This window comes from Cyprinodon variegatus, unplaced genomic scaffold (assembly GCF_000732505.1).
Source record: "Cyprinodon variegatus isolate N-32 unplaced genomic scaffold, C_variegatus-1.0 Scaffold238, whole genome shotgun sequence".
Taxonomy (NCBI): Eukaryota; Metazoa; Chordata; class Actinopteri; order Cyprinodontiformes; family Cyprinodontidae; genus Cyprinodon; species Cyprinodon variegatus.
The window spans coordinates 481,031-503,853 of NW_015150691.1; the positions used below are offsets into that span (position 1 = coordinate 481,031).

At 38.6% G+C, this 22,823-nt stretch overlaps 1 protein-coding gene across 1 annotated transcript in view; it reads right to left on the reverse strand.

Annotated features, from left to right (window-relative positions):
• LOC107089097 (nodal modulator 1-like) overlaps positions 1 to 22,823 on the reverse strand; it is a 46,465-nt gene that overhangs the window by 11,875 nt on the left and 11,767 nt on the right. Inside the window, 28 exon segments of the mRNA XM_015381659.1 lie at positions 542 to 701; positions 852 to 934; positions 1,362 to 1,583; positions 1,659 to 1,754; positions 1,846 to 1,909; positions 2,090 to 2,177; positions 2,252 to 2,388; positions 3,799 to 3,930; positions 4,020 to 4,161; positions 4,518 to 4,695; positions 4,790 to 4,940; positions 6,852 to 6,957; positions 7,257 to 7,346; positions 9,017 to 9,154; positions 9,820 to 9,972; positions 13,503 to 13,575; positions 13,676 to 13,782; positions 15,669 to 15,769; positions 15,860 to 15,905; positions 15,989 to 16,078; positions 16,551 to 16,712; positions 16,714 to 16,774; positions 17,843 to 18,033; positions 18,127 to 18,205; positions 18,294 to 18,449; positions 21,220 to 21,350; positions 21,453 to 21,636; positions 22,718 to 22,815. Coding sequence (XP_015237145.1) covers positions 542 to 701; positions 852 to 934; positions 1,362 to 1,583; positions 1,659 to 1,754; positions 1,846 to 1,909; positions 2,090 to 2,177; positions 2,252 to 2,388; positions 3,799 to 3,930; positions 4,020 to 4,161; positions 4,518 to 4,695; positions 4,790 to 4,940; positions 6,852 to 6,957; positions 7,257 to 7,346; positions 9,017 to 9,154; positions 9,820 to 9,972; positions 13,503 to 13,575; positions 13,676 to 13,782; positions 15,669 to 15,769; positions 15,860 to 15,905; positions 15,989 to 16,078; positions 16,551 to 16,712; positions 16,714 to 16,774; positions 17,843 to 18,033; positions 18,127 to 18,205; positions 18,294 to 18,449; positions 21,220 to 21,350; positions 21,453 to 21,636; positions 22,718 to 22,815 — 3,419 coding nt within the window.

The window sequence follows — 22,823 nt, forward strand, 5'->3', positions numbered from 1 at the left end:
CTGATCAAATATCGGGTTAAATATCGGTGGGGTGGCCGATGTCCGATATTCAGTTTTAAGGCCGATACCGATAGGGGGCCGATTATATCGTGCAGCCCTAATTAACACATATGCGGAAATCTCAAAACAATTTTCACATTACTATAATGGGGTATTGTGTAAAGTCTTTTATGGAAAGAGATTAATATAATACAATCTGGAATAGTGTTGAAACATCTTAACATGAAATTTCTTTTTTTTTTTTTAAGCAGTGCTGGGAATACTTCTAGTTCCACTGAACATCATTTGATCTTTTGCCATTGCTGTAACTGGATGACTGGATTCTAAAGCATAATTTTTTTCTTTATGCATGGCTGCAACACTGTACCTATCCTCTGATGACAAACATCCAGAGGGCCCCATCAGAGCCATTCGCAGGGCGGAACACCAAAGTGAGTCCATCAGTTTTCAACGAAAGCCAAAGGCGGCTTTGGCACCAAAAGTCCTGAACATCCTCACTGAAATGTTAATGCAGGCCATTTATCTGTCTAGATTTTCATACCTGTAGGCTCCCATCTCATTAGTGGCCACAGTAATGAGCGGCACAGAAGCTCCTCTCTCTGTGATGGATATTTCCACACCTTGGAGCTTAGGCGACACTCTGCCCTCTAAGAAGAGACCTGCACGCCCAACGATGTCCACCAGCCGACCAGGGCACGATTCTAACCCAAGAAAATGAGCGATAAAGAGATTCTTCTCATACAACCAAAGGCTTGGACAAACCTACTTATTCATAATTGATGTTCATACTAATTTTAGACCCAATTAGCACTTCATTCTGAGTTCATTGCAGTGTGTGAGAAATCTCTTACCGCCTGTTATAGTTGCCTCCACTTCAGGGGGGTAGAAGAGCAGCTCCTTGGAAGATGGTGTGACTGTGATCTTCTCACCAGCCCTGCACAGCCACAGGAAATAATTGCTAAGTTCAACACAGACTTATTTATTTCAAGAAGATTGATCTAGGGGTTATTTTTGAATGGATTGTCAAGATTCCATTTTTTTTTTTATTGTGGTCTGCATGTGCTGCTGAATCTGAACAACAAGAGAGAATAACACTTTTAGAATGACAGAGATAAATCCTTTCTGACTGAGCAGATTAAGCCGCTTGTAAATAAGTTATTTGCATTGAGCAAAAGGGAAACTAAAAGGTGATTTTGGCTTGAAGTTGTTGAGGCATTTTAAACAAAATCTGCACAAAGAAACTGTTCGGGAAGCTGACAATAAACACAAATGAATCAGAAAACATTCCCATCTAAGGAAAAAAAAAATCTGAGGAGATAAAAAGTTAATCCAATCCGTGACAAAGCAGTCAGGTAACCGACCTGGCCCAGTAGGAGAACTCATAGTGAAACGGGCCCGTCAATTCATCCGCCTTCTCCTGAATGGGGGGACTGTCATCTCTAACGCCCCCCTGCTCCTCGGCCGCTCTTCGCTCTCGTTCCTGTTGCCGCAGCTGAATCTCCTGCAGCTGCTGCTCCTGCCTCTGCTCCTCCAGGCTGCGTAGCGGCCCCAGAACCAGCGCCGGCTCGCTTTCGATGGATGATCTGGGTGGGGACACGGCCGTTAATGGATGAACAGACAACAAACAATATCCAAACTGTGACAGGGGCTTGGTTTACTTGATTGTGACAGTGACATCCAGCATCTTGTCTGTGGTGATGAGGCCAGTCATGTGATGACGCACTGCGGTGAGGGTCAGGATGCTGGGAGACGAACTGTTAAACGCAGCATTATAAGGTATCAGAAAACAGTTTGCGCACGACGAAAGAATGTTCAAACCATCTTATAAGCAGCTTTTTTACTTACGTATCATAAGTGTAGAAGTCCTGCTCAAACTGATGGCAGGAGCGGGGGGTGACTTTGTAAACACCTGGACAAGCCATTCTTATGTGATTAATTATTTTGTACCACATTTATATTTACACAAACCTTAAGGGTCAAAATGCTGCAACTATGCACATGGGAAAGGTTTGCAAAGCTGTGCAAAGTTCCCCTTTGTGCTAATTAACATCATGTCTGGCTGAAGAGAGGCTAAGAAGCTGAAACTCACCTGGTTTGGAAAGGCAAAAGCGATTGACTCCTTTAGAGAGGTTATAGACGCCAACATTCTCAGGTTTGCTGCCGTCTTGGAAGAACTCCTGCAGGGAACCGGGAGGTTGGGTCAGAGAGCTGCCATCATATAAACGAAGCACTCAGATTGCTGTATACTGACCAAAGTGATGGCGTGGGAGAGGGAGCAACGCAGGATGTAGCCGATCTGTCTGAACTCGACGCCCAAGACATCCGAGTCCAGAACCTCCACTTCCAGAGATTTATGTTTCCAGCACCACTCTTCGTGAGAAATACCCACTGAGAGACAAAGGGAGGGAGGGAGAACAAAAACAATGGGAGAAACTAACTTTAACTATTGAAACAAAAGGTTAAAAAAAGTCCATGGAAGCATCTCATCAGAGCTCCCTGAAGGGATCTCTGACAGAGGCTCAACAACTTGAAGTACCACAGCAGTCAGAGCTGCCAGCACTAAACAGAGAACTGATACCTCAGAGATGCTGTGTGTGCAGACAGCTTGCAGGCAAATAACAGAATGTACACTGTATGCTAAACAGGATTAAAGATGTATAGAGGAGCAAAAATAAAGAGGAGCCATCTTTGCGAAAACATGTCTGCTATTTTAAGAGACAGTTATGTCTAAAAAGGTGTTAATTACAATTTAATTTTTGACCATTCTTAGCCACAGGGTCCATTTAAATCAGCAGAGAATCAGTGCAAATAAGCATCCATTGTTCTCCAATGTAGGGTTTAAATTTCACATGAGATGCATATATATAAATCTTTGATCCACAGCTTAATTTGAATTCTGGTAATATTATAATTATAAATAAACCAAAGGGATGTGCATATATTTTTGCTGAGAAAAAAAGCCCCCTATAGACCACTGTCAGACTCAATTATCTTAAATTAAATAAATTCTATGGCGTATGCAAATAAGCTGTTAAAAAAAAAAAAAAAGGAATGAACCGTTTGGTAAATAATGAATCAACTGTTGTTTGTTATTACACTGAAATTATGGCAGTTTCTCAATTCACAAGAACGCGAGTAAGGACTCGTGTCCTCGCCAAGTATGTTCTTGAGAAGAACACAGGAAAATATGGACTTGGGGAGAAAAGGAGCACGCAGCATAAAGAAGGGTCAACTGGAACAGAAGAGTACTTGTGACGTCACCATACGCTCTGCTCGTCTGGAGCTGCATTTCTCCTCCTCTTATTAATAGTTTCTATATAATAATTTATTATTTTGTCATGTATTGGGCAAATAATACTTAACACAGTCAGATAAACACAAATCAAATGAACTTTTTGCCAAATAAAAAAATCGCCATCAGAGCCAGTGGTCCTTCATATCCGGCTATGCCAAGAGAGGGCTGGTCCGAAACGACCTAATTTTTTTGAAGAGTTTTTTCAGAATGATCCAAACTCGTTGCCATGGAAACAACGGAGTGTCTAAAGAGTGGACTCAGACGGTGAATCTGTGGAGGGAGTAAAAACTTTAAAGAAAAATGAAGGGTTTAAAGTTTCAAGTTTCCCTTCTGATATGTCTGCAAACCTAATGACTGCAAGAAACATCTTGGTAACAACGTGCTCCCTACTAAAAGTTTCTTTAGAAAAGTAATCTGTTTGAAAGAGCAAAGGTAGAAATTCAGCAGACTAAATGTTTTTTTTTTTTGGTCTATATGAAAAATGATTCATAATTTTTAATAACCTTTGTATTTTCCAGGTAAAACATTGTCAAAGTTGAAGCTGAGGGTGTCGGCGCTGCCAGACAAAGCCACCGTCCTCCTCTCTCCCTGCCGACTCACCGGTTGCAGAGTTACAGACAGACTGTCACAGGATGCTAGAAGGAACCAATGAACAGGCAGAGAAAATATTTATCAGTCCAAGGATGATAAAAATATGTTAGTAAGGAAATAAGTGAGTCATTACCCAGACAGAAAACTTTTCCTGAGACAGAAGCCATGAACTGGGTGAAAAGGAGGTCTGTGAGGGGGCGGTCTACTAGTGAGACCTCCAAGGCCTGAGGTTGAAGGGCGAGACCTGCTTTCACCTCAGCATCAGGGAGAGACACCTGAACAGATCAAGCAAAAACAATGAGAAGATGGATTTACACTTGTGCAATATCTGCACAAAACTTCAACAAATAATTAATACTGGTGGGAAAAGAATGTTCTTATCTCTTCATGATTTATTACACTGGTGAAATGAACTCAACTGGCCTGTTATTTAAAGGAAAAGGAAGTGTTCCTATTTAAATGTTTTTCCTCTGTTCATAAAATGGGAATACAGTTTGCTAAACCTATAAAGATCAAACAGATTAAGATTTAAATACATTAAATGGTTCAATTACTGTTAAAATGATTAAAGAGCTCATGCAGGGAAGGTTTGGGATGTTTGAGGGAAATCTTAAAGCTCCATCAGACTCACATGGACGCTGTAGTTCCCTGGTTTGGCCTGGAAGCAGAAAGCCCCCTGAGGGTCTGAATCGGTGGTCCAGCTGAGAGCCTTGTCCTGGCCCCGGTGGGTCAGAGTGACCTTATAGCGGCCCTGCTGCTTCATGCCCTCAGGCAGGCGGCTGATGGAGATCTGGCCACAAACGCTGAACCTGTGTTCAACCAACATCGGGTATTTAGAAGGCTTCTCTTGGACGTGAATCACATCAAGCGTTCATCATTAAGATTAGAAAATGGTAATTATACCCCGCTGTGATGATGTCAGGAAGCTGAGGTGTGTTAGGGGCAATCTTTACGGTGATTGGCTCAAAAAGCATGAGCTCCTTGTTGACACGAATGGTGTAGACACCTGCAGTCATGTTCTCCAACCGGAAGGAGCCGTCCTCCTTACTGACAACTGCAGACAGACAGGAAGGTTGGAATATGTGTTTGCAAAATGAAACGCCAGGCGATACCATGACAATCTATTTTAATGCAGATTTTTTTAAGCTGCTGCAAAAGAAAAACACAGTCTTTAAAACACAAATTAAGAAAGGCCAAAAATATGTTTTATTTAGATAACATGGTGGACACCCAGGGTGCCACAGCCTGGGGAGGCAAAAAGGGGTGTTTAATATATTCAAAAGAAGATAGGATTTCACACTTAATTTACAAGTCCAGTTGAGGAAGAGAAAACTATTTCTACAGCATATGCTTTTAGAAATAACGTCTCTTACACTGCAGGTAGCTAATTATGCTGATTTCTGTGTGTCATTCAGGCTTACCATGAAGTAAAGGAGTAAGCCTGTGATTTTTAAGAGGTCTGATTTACATTTGCATCACTGAAATTCAAGGCAAATTATTGCAACTTCTCCTGTGGGTCTGGGGGGGCTTTGCACTGCTGCCGATTTCACTGCTCTCCTATGTTACACCACTGCACCCGATGGTTAGTTGTAGACCAAGAGGTATAAAGGTATAAAACTTGGAAGCAGATGTTTAGCCATAGAAGGCCCTTCCATGAACCTCTATAAGCCATTATCTTCAGCTAATCTAAGTCTGCAGGTTTGTAGCTACTGAGACTTTAAAACGTTGCTGCCTCAGCGACCCACAGGACTTTATGTGTTCTCCCACTTCCTGATGTAGTTGGTGTGAGTTCCAGCGTCTTCCACTTTGTTATGATGCCGCTAACAACTGACTGTGGAATATTTATCTGCAGGGTTCCTACAGCATAAGGCAATTAAAATTTAAAACTTTTTAATGCCACTTGAAATAAAAATTTAAGAACAAATTTACAAGAAACACAAGAAAAACATGCTTGCGACAACTTTACCCAAAGGTTTATTTTAACATTAACCTTTGCATCAACGTTTAAAATTTTGAAAAGCTTCCCATACAGGAAGAAAGCTAAAAACACACAAATGACAGATATATTTTAACAATTATTTAACTGAATTCACAAACTTTGTTTTAGCAGGGAACAAAACAAATCAGTTTTAAAGCCCCAACATAACCAGTGCTAAGTCTTTTTTGCAGCTATTTTTCTTTGTATCGTTTTCTTAGTATGTTTGATTTGGTGATAAGTGGAGGCGTTGCAGAGACAAGGGTGGAACAAAACCGAGAAATACCGGCTGTTTCTCTGTAACTCCATTTTGACGCTTTGTGTTTCGCGCTTCGCATGTGCGACTCCACTGCCTTAATCCAATCACTTCTTGCACAAAATCCACTGTGCCTCATGTGTGTTCCCTGGTTTTAGCCATGGAGAAAACTCTTGGCTGGAGCCAATTTTTGTTACATTTACACTTGTTTATATTTTCCAGACAAAAAGTTAATGGCGCATTTCCCAAATGTCCCGGCAGCAACAACGCTTTTATTGGTTCCGCTATCGGGATGGAACCGATAATGGCAAGCCGTTATTTTTTTTAAATAAAAAAAAATAAATTGTCAATTTTTATGTTTTATTTAGATTACAAAAATAAATCGTAATAAAAATAATCCTATTTATGATGTTTTTAAAATGAAGACCTACAAAAGACTGATTTAAGACATTTTAATACCAATTAAGGCCTTAGTTTTATTTTGAAGAATTCAATGCCTTTTAAGACTTTTTAAGGACCCGCGGGAACCCTGATCTGTAAGCAACCATTTCATGATACCAGTATTGAACTCTAAGCTCCTGAGAGCGATCCATTAAAAAACAAATGCTAGTGGAAGTATCGTTCTTGACAAGAGCTGGATTTTATACACCTACGGCCAAAGAAGTTATTGGAAAACCTCTGATTATTGGATTACTGCGAGAAAACCGATGAAAAGCACCAATGTGAATCCTTACCCTTGATCTGGTTGTTGAGTGAGACAGCGGCATCAGGAACGCCCTCCCCGTCAACACTGTTGAGGACTCGGCCCGTCACAGAAAAACCCATGACACGGAAGATGGGCTGAACAGAAACAGCGTGACAGTAGTTGCTTCATCAAAATATGTTATTATTAGTGAACATCAGCGCTGAATAAGATCTGCTGATTTGACTTTACCAAAAACAACAGAAGGGATTTCAGATCCTTTTCAGCTTCCAGGTGTCATAGCTCCAGATTAATAAAACTAGTTCAGTCTTTCATTTTATTTTCTTACAATTAATTCAAAAAATTCACAATGTAGATTTTCCCTTTCTCTGTCTAACTATTCATTTTTCATTCAAAAACTAAACGAACATGAAGAGTTAGCAGTTTAGTTTGTTACCTCGAGTTTTAAGCTGTTGTGTTCCACCTTAAAGTTCATCCTAGAGGGAGCAACATCGAAAGTGATCCTTTCTCCTCGGTAGAAAGGCACCTGCAGACAAAGGAGAACAGATGATACATGCATCAAAGATTATCTAATCATATTTTTTTCTCCTATTTAGAAAGAAATTCCTTTTAATGACCAGTTTTATTGTTGTTTCAACAAATTGTACAGTTCTCTTTCAACATTCCTGACATTCTGTCTCCAGAAACTCTATAACATTACGCCAGTCTTGACTCTCACAGAGGTGACGTCTGCTGCTCGTGGAGGAACTTGTAACCAGTATAAGAACCTGAAGTCACGCTGGTGATCCTCACTCTAACACCTCTTCTCGCTCCTAGAAGCTTACTCGGATGGCTAATACAGCAAGTATTGAGCTAGCATAAACTATTCACAGAGCGACCTCGGTCAGAGAACGCTACTCAGTACTGATATTCAGCTATTCCGAGTTCTTCGCCCACTGCTGGTCTGCCACCAAACAGCAGCAGCTGCAACTAGTCACCAAACTAGCTGCTTATTAATTTTCAGAGCTTATAAGGCAGTGTGAACTTGTACTCATCATGGACAAGAGCACGCCACCTGCTAGAGCTTGCACATGTGGCCACCTTATAGCTGGGACACACACCCGCCCACACATCGTGTCTGGCGCTGCAACACGCCCGGGAAGGAGTAACGTCGCCAGCTAGCTGTGAGCACTGCGCGTGGCTCTCCCTCAGATCTTGTCGCCGCATGCTAGTGCTCCAAGCTAGCCTGTCGGAGGTGGACCCTGTGATGGAGGTAGCCAACCCTCCACCACCGGTGCTCACTGTGTCCGTAGAGGGGGAGCAACTATTCACCGAACCAGTTGAGCAGACCACCTCGACTCTGTCGCGCCACTAACTGACCCGGAGGAAGATGAGGCTGCCCTCCCGGATCTTTGTGACCCTGCGGGCGCAGAACCAGACTCAGAGGTGGAATCTGTTAGTCTCGGGTCTGACGACTACGAGCAGGACTGCGCACCTTTTATCATCCCACCGACTGCAAAGCCAGTGGCAGTGAGTGACACCTCTACTAAAGTTCTAGCTGTAGAATGAACACCGCATGAGAAAAGGTTAGCTGGTTATATGACATGTGGAAGTATCATAAGAGTCCTCCACATTATTACAATTTAGCATTTAGGACGTGGTGACATCTAGTGGTCACAATTGAAAACTGCAACACTAGTACAATGCACTAAATTTTTCTGGGGAAAAAAATGTTTACAGAGCCCCGATTTAGATCCAATTATCACATTTAGGTTGAGACAAAAAATAAATCTGTTCGGTCAAAAAGTGAGAAATGTTAACTTCACTGTACAGATTAATTTGATTCACTTTGAATAAATATAATCCTCCCAGCTGACATAAGCCAAGGGCCTTTAGTAGGGAAGAAGGAACAAACTGCATTAGTTGTCAGAAGTGGTTACTGAGTGTTTAATAAAAATGGGCACAAAAAGGATTTATGAAAGAGCTTAGAGGAAAAATTTTAATTATGATTTTAATTACTGACAAATGTCAGCTCAAACACCAGTCAGGTGCATTGCTTTAAAAGCACTCATATAATATCCTTCTTTAAACTGTTTAACTGAATTGTTAATGAACGCTAGCTGTAGTTTTAAACCTCAATGATTATCTAGTATATCAGTTTTTATGTACATGAGTCAGAAACAGAGTTAAGTCTGTTATTTTTCAAAGGAAACTTACAACGGTGTACTCGCCACTGGCCAATGAAGGAAAAGTGAAGATGCCATCATTCCTTGACTGAGTGCTGCACAGGTAGACGAGAGAGCTGTCCTCCAGGTCCGCTCCGTCCACTGGAGACATGTTACAGCCACTGATGTCCTAGAAAATTCAACCAAATGAGCAGCTTTATCCACCTAGATCCTCCTTAAAAGTTACTATGCATGACACCAAACGGTTTACTACGACTTATTAAAGACTTTTCTACAAAATATTTCAACACATGATGGTGATATAAATGAAAAGATTAACCAAAGGAAAACAGTGTAAATAGCAGGTTGGATGGACTGAAGAAATGTATAAATCATCCATCATGAACAGATACAACCTTTAGCCAAGAGGATAAAGTATAAACTGAAAAATGCAGGTGAAGATTCTTTTTTGGTATAAACTGCAAATTAAAATATTTCTCTATGTTGCAATATTGTTCTTCTTTGCCCATCTAGGTCTACTTAAATAATTTTCAGTGAAATTTTTCTGGTCGGTGTAGGAACCCTGATAATTAACCAACAAAAAGCAAATCATTCAAGATGAGCAAAAACAACTTCTGGACACATTCCAGTTTCTCTTGGAATCCCATCGTCTTTTCTTAGAATCAAAATAAACTGAAATTTTATTATGTTAAAGCAAAAATATGATTCATTTTGCATTCATTTAACTTTATATTCCAGTTTCATTGATTGACTGACTTTATTGATCTTACAGTGGAGAAATAAAGTCAAACTTTACTGCAGTTTGTTGGAAACCTGCAGAATGGTCTTGCTTACCTCTCCTCTGACCGTGGCCGAGTACAGCAGAAAGGTGACCTCCTTCATGGGCTCTCCATCACTGCGGACCTCCCCAGAGACATCGTAACCTCCGACCAACAGATGCTCGGAGGCCAGAGCGTTGGCATTGGAGACATGCACGGCGGTCTTACTCTACATGTAGACAGTAAAGGTTGAGGCGTTAGGCCGTATGAAGGGAACAACTTTCTTAATGGGGGGTAACATGATTAACCAAGAAGATCATTGATAAGAACCTAGCTGATCTGACAAGGAACCCCATCAGCTTGGTGAGAATATGCATAATGAAGCTTGTGTGCAGAATGAAAAAAAAATAAATCTAGACACTGAAGGGTCTTTGCCTGAGCAGGGACATATGGTAACATGATCTGCAGAATGCTAAGGTTTGATCTTACATACTTCCCATGTAAAATGTAGCCATTTTTAAGTTCCAAATTCCAAATCGTTTTTTTTTTAAACATTTGAAAATCTATATAAATAAAACTATCTACTTGATTTAAAAAAAGGTCATGAAACATAATGCGAAAATAAGCTTCTTATCTGACTACCCATCTGCTTTTTACTTCTGTAATAAATGCAGTGATGTGTAGATCAATACCTGATCATAAAGTATGTCATAGATGACTGCCGATCACCGTCTTTTAATACCATCACTAAAACAATCACCTTCATTTTCTACTTTGCAGCCTGCAGAGCCCCACCTGCAGCATTTCTTCCTTTGTCCTTCAGACTATGCAATGCAGAAGCTCCTAAGCATTATTATGCTGAACTTTTGTGCTTTGAAAGTAAAGGGAAGTTTGCATCTTGCAATAGAAAAATTCCTTCGAGGTAAAGCATGAAAACAAATGCATCACTGCACCCAGTCTGTGACATTTAAAGACAGTATCGAGGCTCGCTGCAGAGATAAAAAAGGGATAAAAAGGACCGCAGGTAAAGCAACGCACAATTTAAAAAAATAACCCAAAAAATAATATAGTTAATCCTCTAAAGGACCAGCAGTGAAAGTCTTTGGGTTCTCTGCAGCGGCATAAATATTTCAGAACGTAGCGCTGTTTGAGCTGCACCAGATAATGGAGTCTCACAGTGAACGTCTCCTTAAAGCTGCAGGATGTATCTTAATAAAAGAAAAGCTTTAATAGGAGTATTACAACTTTTGCTTTATCCTAACATGACAGATAATAAAAAATAAATAACTAGCAGGTATTTGATTCATCTTCTTGACTGAATACTTTCTGCATTAATGCTGCAAATTATTTTTTTGTATGTTTTGTCTAAATTAGGCGATTCTATTGATTTAATTTTGCCAGATCCCATAACCAGTTGTAGCATTAATATCTAAATAAAAAATGAAAAGCCAATCGGTGTGATCAACCGAGATCAGCCCTCATGGGTGACTGATGATAAAAATCCTGATCAGAGGGTCGCTAAATTTTTCTTTAATAAACAGATTAAAAACCCCTCAACCTTGAACATTGAGTAAACATTAAAAAAGCACGACAACTTATAAAACCTTTCTTGTTGGAATTACTTTCAAAGACAAGTTCTAGAGAGGGTTGGATCCCATGTTGTAAGAGGTTAAAAATGGGTTATTACAATTGGTTCCAAATAATTCACATAAGAAAATTATCTTAGAAGTAGGGCTAAAACAATAAATCAGATTAATTGTGATCAATCAATTATTGAAGTAATCATAAACTATTACAGTAATTGATTAATCGTTAACTGGAATATAGTCTGTAAAACATGCCTTTAGCTGACAGAACAACCCACTTAGATTATTAATTATATAAAAAAAAAAAAAAAAAAAAAAAAAAAAAAAAAAAATGTATAAACCTTTTGCATTTAAGATTTAAAAAGAAAAAAATTTTCGTCTGGCAATATGCTCTATCCAGAATTCCTCAAGAGGAAAAGTTTATATTTCACCTACATGTAAAAAAAAAAAAAAAAAATCTTCTTTAATGAACCTTTGTGTTAAAGTTAGTCTGTTTTTTTTGTTTTTCCTGAGAAGAAATCACTTGGGACAAACTCTTTAAATAACACTTCATAACTTATATGTATTGAATAACCAGGAGACATGACAACAGATTCGGATAGAAATTGTAATCTTACTCAGGTCAGAAGGCAGCTGCTCACCTCTGGGCTCACCTCTCAGGAAGTGACCCAGATTAACAGTTAGAGGCACTTTATACATCTCCAGTCTGCCACCTCATCACATTGCATCATTACATCATACACTTTAGCAGATGAGTCGACATCCATGGCTCCAGCCTTATCAAAATATTACACTTAGCTGAAGGATACCGCTCTCATCCTATTCCCAAATTTTTGACATGTACAGAATAACTGTCTTAATTAGATAAACTATTGTGGAAAACATTAGTCCTGACAAAACAAGCAGCTGATATTGAGGTGTAATAAACTTACACATCAATGATAACTATAGTAACACTTGGCTATCCGATTATTAATAAATTAATCTAAAAAAATAACCAACAGATTGATTGATTTGCAAAATAATCGTTAGTTACAACCCTACACAGTAGTAACACATGGTTACATGGTCCAGATGCATCATATCAGTCTCTACAGTCCAGATATTTGAAATCTATNCAAAAAAGTACTCCAGAGTGTTGTTCAGCATGGGGGTGAGTAGAAAATGAAGGCTAATCATGTTTTGGGTGTACTATTCCTTTAAGAAAATTAACATAGAAGTAGGGCTGAAACAATAAATCAGATTAATTGTGATCAATAAATTATTGAAGTAATCATAAACTATTATAGTAATTGATTAATCGTTAACCGGAGTATACTGTAGTCTGTAAAACATGCCTTTAGCTGACAGAACAACCCACTTAGATTATTAAATATATAAAAATTGTAAAAAAAAAATAAAAAATAAATTATAAACCTTTCGCATTTAAGATTTAAAAAGAAAACATTTTCGTCTGGCAATATGCTCTATCCAGAATTCCTCAAGAGGAAAAGTTTGAATTTCACCTGGAATTTCACCTAAATGTAAAAAAAAAAAAAAAATCTTCTTTAATGAACCTTTGTCTTAAAGATAGGCTCTGTGTCTGCACCTTGAAGCTCTATCTCTCGTAACTAATCGTTAGTTACAACCCTACACAGTAGTAACACATGGTTACATGGTCCAGATGCATCATATCAGTCTCTACAGTCCAGATATTTGAAATCTATATGTCAAGCCTCATGTTCGATTCTCTACAGTTCCCTGACAATTTACTTTGAGAGTATGATCTAACGTGGGCATATTAAAACCGGTTCAAGAAGTGGAATATCTAAGCCACCTGTTGAGCTCCCATTTACATTTTGCCAACATGACGAGCAAAGCAGCATAACCGAACATCACATGCACATTACCATTCCATTACCAGGGCTGAGGTCTTTCTAGCTGATGAACAGTGATTCAAAGAATTGTTTAGGAAAAATGCAAATGAGGCACATTTGTAATTGTGGCTCCTTTAGGAAAGGCAAAGCTAGAGCATCTCCATAGTTAACACTGACACAAAGACATTCAAACACATCTGCTTCAGAACTTTCCTTACAAAATGCAACCATTAAACTAAACTTATCAAACGACAGAACTGACAGATGGTCGGACATTTCCTTTTATGACATGATTCCCTTGCTTTAAACATACCAACCTTTTCCAGAGACCAAGAAGGGTGGGAAGCTGTGATATCATAACTTCCAGGAAGCACTTTAAAGAAGGTGTACCTGTTTTAACAAGACAAAAAAAAAAAAAAAATTGTATCTAATTTGATCAAATGATCTCTGCAGAGGGTAAAGCCATACAACAGGCTTAATGTGCACTTACTTCCCTCCAGGCAGTGTGAACACGCTCTTGGGTTTTTCATCTGTTCCTACTTGGCTCAGTTTGACTTCAACGCCAGCGGGGCCCAGAAGGTGGCCCTTACTCAGCACCTAAGAAATCACATTACACAGGAGGGCATATTATATTACAGGAGCATAACTAACAGAAGCACTTTACGCGGGAAAAGGAGACAGGAACCATCAAGTCATTTTAGTGAGTGTACAGTGGTTTGTCTTATTTACTAAACGCAGTAGCACTAGACAGTAAGAATTCAGACTTTGTGAAGAAAGCCTTTAAAATAAAGGGTTTTATTCCACAAACAAGGAGTTACCGCTAACTCATATGGGACCAGATATTCAGTAAACACAGAAATGGGTTGTCTAAAAGATAAAAAAAAAACAAACAAACAAACAAACATAAATGTCCAGGCTCGGACTGGGAACAATTTTCGGCCCTGGCATTTTTCCATCTACACCGGCCCACTTATGCCCCCAGAAAAAAAAAACAGAAGCACAGTGAAACGTGTGCGTCTCAAATGTGAAAAACAATACGAATACACGTTGTGGATTAACCGATCAGTCTTCAAGCATCACACTACAACCATCACCAATATTTCTATAACGCAGTTTTACTGGCTTTGGTTATTAACGAGGATGCAACAGTGGCTGCTGCTGGGTAACGTCCACACTCACCACATCAGCAGGGTTGCCAGATGTCACTGACTCACGTTTTCCAGCCCAAAAAATTTTCATAACTTGTCTGGATATAAGAAATCTCACCCAATTTGAACCAAAGTCTATTGATCTCTTAGGCCATAAATCTAAAAAAACAAACATTTTTTTACCCATAGACGGTCATCCTAAACTGCCAGGTTGGGATGTTTACCAACCTGGCAACAAAGCACGTAGGGGACGGGAAACATTACCCTTAAGATGCAAAACCCCATCATGCATACTTTTGCAAAATATTCTAACATAAATTCTAACATAAATTCGGCAAAGAGGAACATCGTAGTTTGGTTTAAATAAAGCATTTTAGTTTAATTATAATTTAGTTAGTGGCAACGATTTTACAGTTCGAAGAAATAGAAAATTACACCATATACCAACCGTCACAAGGATATGTATGACAAGGAAGGGTTATATATACTGCATGCATCATTAAGGTAGTTAATAGGGCTGTGTAAAAAAAATTACTTAATCGATTTTGAATCGATTCCTTTACATTTTTGCAAAAATCGATGTCTAGGGAATGAGATCGATTAGTTTTATAGTGACACGCATGACGTTCATATTCAAATGAGCAGGAAAGATACACTCAAGATTACTTTAAGCCAGACAGCTGCAAATATAGCCAATAGGTTGACTGAAGACATTAACAAATGGTTTTTACAGACAACACTGCAAATATAGTTTGTGCAGGGAAGATAATGCAGCTCATGCACGTCTGCTGTGTCCCCACTGTGTCACGTCTGCTTGCTTGAGTGAGGCTTCACTTTTTCACTTTTCACAAACAAGTTTGCACTTATGAAACAGTTTTGTTCACATCTCTGTCCGATTTACAAGTTTGCACTTTGTGTTTAATATAACAGGAAAAAATTAAATACATGAGTATTCTGAAACGCAGCTGAATCACTGGTTGTAAAAAAAGATCGAATTGCAATTAATTGATTTAGAACTGTATGAATCAAAATGGAATCGATTCAAATAGCCAGCCCTAGTTGTTAACATTGTATTACTTCTTGAGCTCCTTGAGTTATTTACTGTCACAGGTAGGTGCTTCGGCTGGGCCGGTGTGATTTAAGGAGGGCCGGCCCTCGCATGTTGAAATTAGGACCGGCCCACCTCACAGATTACCAGTCCGAGCCTGTAAATGTCCTTTGTATATGTGCAGTAAAATATTGGCAATCTTATATGAGTTGATGATTCATTCCTATATTGTCATTCTGATTCCCTCTTTCGTTAAATATACGCTTTAAAACTACAGATAGTCCTACCGTTCCTGAGACAGAGAATCCTGTAAAAACAAAATTGATGTCTTCTTCTTTGGTGCAGATATCACTGACTCCATCCACATGCAGGTCCACACTGGTTGGCTCTGTTGACAATAAACAAGGTCTGCCTGTCATATATGAGCACAGCGCCTACAGGAAACCTATAGTTAGTCGTGATTCAGAGGATTTCTTACCAAAGCTCCAGCCGAGAGGAGGTTCGATTTTCAGAATGAAGTCCCCCTACATTCAAGAGAGAAATGCATGAGCTTTGCAATGTCTGCTTATGTATCATTTAGACATGATGTTCCCGGAGAGTCAGATACCTTGTCATAGAGAGGGATCATGAAGTAGCCATTGAGTGGAGCACAGTCGGTCTGATACTTTAAGGAGCCTTGTTTGGTGTACAGTTTAATCTGGAAAACAAACGAGATGCATTAAGTGTTAAATGTTTTTTTATTTTTAAGGGTATTGCTGTATTGGGATTAGTTTGGTGTCGTTGAAGGGTGATTTTGCAGATTTAAAGAACCTTGCGTTTAAATCCTTTGGAAGTCTGAATGAGGCAGGATTAGGAGGAGCACTTAGGGTCTTCCTCATTAACTCCGACACATATTAGGATTAACAACCATGTGGAGAACTGCCACTGGAATGTACCATTGATTTCATGCGATACATTTATGACAAGAACAGAAAACCAGTCTGTCAAATGTAGCGAAACGGTAAACGAATCGTTTATTGTGTAATAATACATGATCTAAAACAGAATAGGCAATGTCATTGAGAGACATGCGTTTATATTATATCAAAAGTTTTTTTTATTCAGTCATTCATACCGACGGCTAACCTTTGGCTGATCCATGCTAACAGCTAGCGGCTAGCTTATCTCACCTCGATCAGGGAGTAGTTGATTTCTACGTCGGATTTCACAAATCCGCCACAGGCTACCACTATGTCGTCAGAGGAGCCGGACAGGACCTGAGTATAAAAGACGCAGAAAAAGAACCAAAAAGATCCTACATCTGCCCGTATCGTTATTCTAAACATTTTTGACAGAGCTATCAGAACCACCCAGCACGCTGCGTCCGGTTCCGTACCAGCTGAGTTGCCTGGTTCTGTCAGTTAGAAAGACATCTGCAGCGCCCCCTTGTGTATAGGAGGTTTAATAAAGTAAAACAACTTATTTACAGAAGAAACAATATCCTAAATAAAATATATGCTTTCAAAACGCCTAATGGCTTATTCGCAATGTTGTACAATACACATTAAAGGTAATGATAATAATGAAGGAAAAAATATATTTTAAAAGTTTAAATTAATTGAAGAGTGGTAGGTACATATTTACAACATTTTTCAGATACCCAGAGGAAAATCAAGTAAAACCAATTACATTTAGGGGTCAGGCAATTAATAAACAGAACATATGTTTTCAATACTAGAACCATTTAATGCAGTGTCAAACATTTTACATACAAAATTATTGAGCAAAAGCGGCTCTATTTTACAAAACCAAGAGACAGAATTAGGTTGGAATTTCCCAGATATTCAGGCCAAATTCATTGGTATTTGTAGTGTAAGCTGGTTTTTATTTTTTATCGCTTTTGAACCAACTGGTTTAGATTTTAGATGAATAAAGTAGCTGTTCTGCTCTAATTGTAAAATAAACCAGAAGTAACTTTAAAGAAATGTTTAAAAATATATTTTAGTTCAGACAATGCAAATTTATTAGTTTATTGCACAGTTATTATATATATGTAAAGTTGACGTTAAAACACCTAAAAGTAATATGCACAAATGAGATGAGGTTACAAAAGAAAACAAGGCAGCAGTAAAATTATTTAAGTGCATGAAAAAAAGGACAGTTTTAAAGAAGTCCAGTGTATCAATAGGTAATAAAGTCCTTCTCAGAAGGAAAAGATAGAGGTTTAAAAAAAAAAAAATAATAGACTGACCTAAACCCTTTCTATCACTGGGTTTTAAATATTTCATTTAAAAAAAAAAGAAAACACTGAATAGTTGCAGGATATGTTGAGAGACCCCCAGAAACAAACAGGTTTTAGTGTTATTACAGTGAAAGAGAAAAACAAGTACAGTAAAATTTTAAAACATGCACAGAATCTCTTTCTTTTTTTGGTTCAACTCTCATTTTTGATTACTAGTGGAATACAATGTCCATGCTTCACACAGGTGTGGCAGAATTTGGTGGAGGATGTGTAAGAAACACTGCATCATTGTAATTGCTGGAGAAGCTGGTGTGGTAGCTCGGGCTAAGCCTACTGGGACTGCCAGGATGGAATCCGGACACCGAGGATGTGCTGCGAGGCCCCTGAGCCTGGCACAGCTTCTGGATCAGGAAGCGTTTGTCCTTGCCCTCCTGTAAGACATTAAAGGTCCAAAGATGACACATTTCAGTACAAAGGGCTTTAAATGGCAAGCATGCAATTTTCATTTTATTTACTATACATACCACAACTAGCTGCTCTCTTAACTGATTGATGACTCTCTTGTGAGCTCCAGCAAGAGCAATCACATAAAACATTGCCAAACTGAAAGACAACATTTTACCTTCAGGACAAAAGAAAACAAAGATCTAGATTAAAAATAAAGAAAGAAAAAAGCAGACTGAGGACTTACCATGTGACTACAAAGAAAGAGACAGCAAAGGCCTCTGATGAGAGAGCGTAGAGGAATCTTTGGGCTCCGTCCGGCAGATGTGATAATGCAGCTGGAAGCGCCTGCCAGGAGGTGTTGTAGTTAACAAACGGTCCGCACGCCTGAGAGCAATTTATTCTGTACACAAATAGAAAATAAATATCAAAATAAATGTTGATAAAATGTTAAATCCTGCATCTAAAAATGTGCAGCACACATACTGTTAAGTGTAATTCTATCATTTTTGCATCAGATAAATATGCAAAAAGTTGGCACATTGTGCAAGTTTCTCTTTTCTACTGCCTGAAATTGAAGAATTTAATATTTAAGACATTAAATATGTATTATCATCAATCCTTTCACTAATAAGCAGATATATTTTCATAAGCAAAGGATTTTGTATTAGTTTACACACAAGGCTAGTCCTCCATTTACCAACCACCATTATATTCTGTTATCTAAAAAGTACAGATGCCGGAGAGGGATAAATAGTACTAACACGTTTCCCCTAACCCAACAACTGAAAGTCTGCACTACTGCAGTATAATGCAGGACCATGCATTTACAGCAGCACAAAAAAAAAAAAATGGTCCCATCTCCAAAAAAGCAAAAAAGAAAATTTAAAAGACAACAAAACCAGAAAAAAGAAACACACACATACATATATATATATATATATATATATACATATAAACATCAGGCAAGCTTTCTCCAGTTTGAAGAAATAACAAAGGAGAAAGACTTTTAAAAGGGACCCTAACATGTTTCTCATCATCACGTAAGGGAACTTTACTGCCTAAATTAGCCTAAAGCGAAACTTTTCCATTCAGTTTAATTAGACAGTGTTGCTAGTTATCATAGAAAGCATAATAGTAGATCCCTCAAACATGTACCAATATTGTTGGTAGAGAATTGTAGGTTTAGTGGCTTTCAAAGAAGTGGTGAACACAGTTTTATTTTCACAGGAAATATACATGGCTGTAAAGGTTTCATGTCACATTGCATTATATGGTTACAGCTGCACTGTCAACGGATTTTGACACATGGTGGCTACCATTGCTGCAATGCGTGTTTGAGGCAGTGATGCAGTAGTGTTTTGCGTTCGTTTGAGGGAAATGCTTCCATTTCACTGCTAGATGACGGTAATTCTTGCACAATATCCCTTTAAGAACTCCAGGAACATTCTAAAAAAATTTAAATATGAGAAGGTCATTATTTTGTACTTCATCAAATTAAAAATGGAAGCTCAAATGTGACAGGGTTGGTAGACACAGAAACATTAGGGTCTATTTTTGTAAGTACTTTTATCCTTGTATCTTTAACCTGAAAAGTATTTTGAGAGCTTTTAAGTACATTTTTTCAACAATTTCTCAGACCCCATTTTACTCTGACTGCTCCAAACTATAGCTCTTGGAGCTGTTGAAGATGTATTTGTTTTTATTTCGTTTTAAATAACTGTTACATCTCTTCATTTCTATAACTGTTCATTCTTCTGTGTGGGTCAGCCAAAATGGACATTCTTATGTGATCACCTTAAGGCTTATATGGTAATGCTGTAGGTTCTGTGAGAACGGCTAGATGCTGACTGGTGCTTTTTGGATGATAGAAATGCTGTTGGCCTTTCAGTGGAGTCTCCCCTGAATGGTGGAACCATAAGGCCCTAATAGAAGGGGAGCTCTTCTTGTGCATTTTGTGCTTGTATCAATGATTTTGTTAAACATGACTGTAATAAATTCTGTTGCTTGGACAACTTCTATCATGCCTTTTCCTTTTTTATAAAAAAATGTCACTTATGTTTTGATACGTCCACGTGAACGGCCAGGTTGTTGAGCAATAACCATTTGTGGTTCTGCCTTCTTGTGGAGAGTGTTAGGAGCTGTCTGTCTCGTGATTGTGAAGCTCACAATATGATGTAAGATAAAAAAAAAACTTGCTTTTTTAATCTTGTTATATTCAAGTTGTATAAAAAATAAAACTAAGGCCATTTCTCAATCTGTGTACTTGTGCGTTTTGATTTGCTCGTTAACTCGTAAAACGTCATCAGCCTCAGCCCTAGTACTGTTCCAATTCACAAGAACAGCTGACCGAGAACAGAAAAAGTCCCCGGATGTTGTTCTTCATCAGAACAGACTTGTCCTTTCTTGAGATTGCCAGCTGTCCCAGCATGCACTGCAGCAGCAGCTTCCAATGGAGCACTCATAGAGCACAGTATTAAAAGTTCTCTTTTCTGTTGCCGTTGTTCAATAAAAGTATGTTTTAAGACCATTTGAGGCGAGAACATTATACTTTTAAGAGTCACTGTATGGCCCATTTACCGATTTAAAGCATATTTAAAAAAATATAAAAATTCCTAGCCCGTCTGCAACAGCCCTCTCGCAGGACAGCCGTGTGTGAAGGACCGCTGGCTGTGAGAGCAAAGTTTTTGTTTTATTTGGCAAAATGTTCATTTGATTTCTCTTTATCTGACTGTGTTAACTGTTATTGCCCCAATAAATGAAAAAAAGAATTTATTATTATCTAGAGATTGTTAATAACAAGCGGTGAAATGCAGCTCTAGACGAGCCGGGCATGTGGTGACGTCAGGAGTACCATTCTGTTCCAACTGACCCATATTTATGCTGCAAGGACACAAGTCCATACTCATGTTCTTGTGAATTGAGAGACGGCCTTTCATTAACTGTAATCCATATTGATTATATTTAGCAAACATTTGAATATACATTACTGTGTAAAATAAATGGATACAAGAGTTTAATTCATTTTTCAACGTTATTCTGATATATTAAGATGCTACAGAGTCTAGAAAATCTAAGGTTTGAGAGCTGCTTTGGATTGTGCGATTATTTTCTGTCATGAAATATGGATAAAAGACTGAAGAAAATAAAATATACATTAGTTTCCCACTCACTGAGCTATGCTAACAGTAATAGGCAGGCAGGCGAGAGCCAGGCCGATCAGCAACACTCCAAGGAAGAAAAAATTGGAGCTGGACGCTCGAAACGGCCGGGTGGATGGGCGGCAGTTTCTGATTAGCGACACCTATGAAAGATCAAGCCAAAAAAATGAAAAGGAATGAAAAGATTTAAATATTTTTGAAACATCTGAAGTTGAAAGTTTGATAAACAACAAAAAAGGGTCTACCTTTTTGATGTAAAATATTAAGAAGTATTTTATAGTGCAGATGGCAGGAAGCATGGGACAGAAGAAAGTGCCGATCCAGCAGATGGTCTGACCGTAGACAATCTCCAGGACATTTTGAGGAATACTAAATTGCTGCTGGCCCCACCATTTAGCAAGTCCACACTGCCCGTACTTTACAATCAGCCTGAGCAGGAAGAGAAATGCAGCTGTTAGATTGCAGGAAAGTGTAACTGGAGGAGATACATAGACTGACTCCTCCTGACTGTTTTCACAAAGAATAAGCCTGAGGAAAAAACTATAATTAGCTAGTGAAGGTTGGGTGTACCAGGCTAAAGAGCTGAAGAGATCATCTCAAAAAGTCACATACTGTAAATACCACAAACAAAGCACCGACACAGAAAACACGATTCAGATTATAAATCAGTAAGGTTGGTCACTAGTTTTAAGGTCATTAATACCATGACCAAACCTACATGAATGAGTTTTCTATGATTGAACAGGAAGTAATGAACACTCCACCAATGCAGCTTGCACAAGTCATGTTAATCACACAGAACCACCACCACAATTAGACGACTGCAATTCCCTTCATCAATCCTAAGATACGTTATTGAAACCCTTCAGTCACTCTGGCATGCAAGATAACCTAAAGCATACATTATAGCCTAATTGTTTTGTCTAATACATTGTCTGACCAGCTAATTGCCCTCACAGTGTTGGAACTTCAACTTGATAACTTGATAAACTTCAAGTTAAACAGAAAAAAAGAATTCCCGCAAAAAAAAAGATGGTAAGGTGGTAACAACAAAGCCACCTACTCCACCTTGATCCATTTTAAAACTGAATGCAAAACAATGCAGCTCCTTTTCGTGTGTGCACCAGATTAAAATGAACACACACTCTGAATGGTTGGGGCAGCACATGCTGCTTCTTAAAATCTCCTTCATTTTGTCATGTTGAATCACACCACATGGTAACATTAGAGACTTGATTTTATTCAGCTAAGAGGGAAGTCTAAGTTTCTGTAGGCAAGTGATGGTAGGTGGGTGAAGTACAAACATAATAAGATGGGTTAGAAATGCAACAAATAAACCCCGGGGGGCGAGTTTTCCTCACTTTAACTATCAGTATTCACAATATAAATGCAAGAGAGTTAATTGATCAAATCTCCTTATATTATATCAAAGCATTGTTCACATTTAGCCTAATCTAAATATCAGGCAGAATAAAGTGTCTTATCTTACTGAGATAAAATGAGATCTTACTTTCGGGGAAATTCCACAAAGATAGTGACTGCAAATATGATGATGAAGTCGAATATGGTGAGTTTGTACATCTCCTGACCCACACGGGTCTCCCAGCACTGCAGTG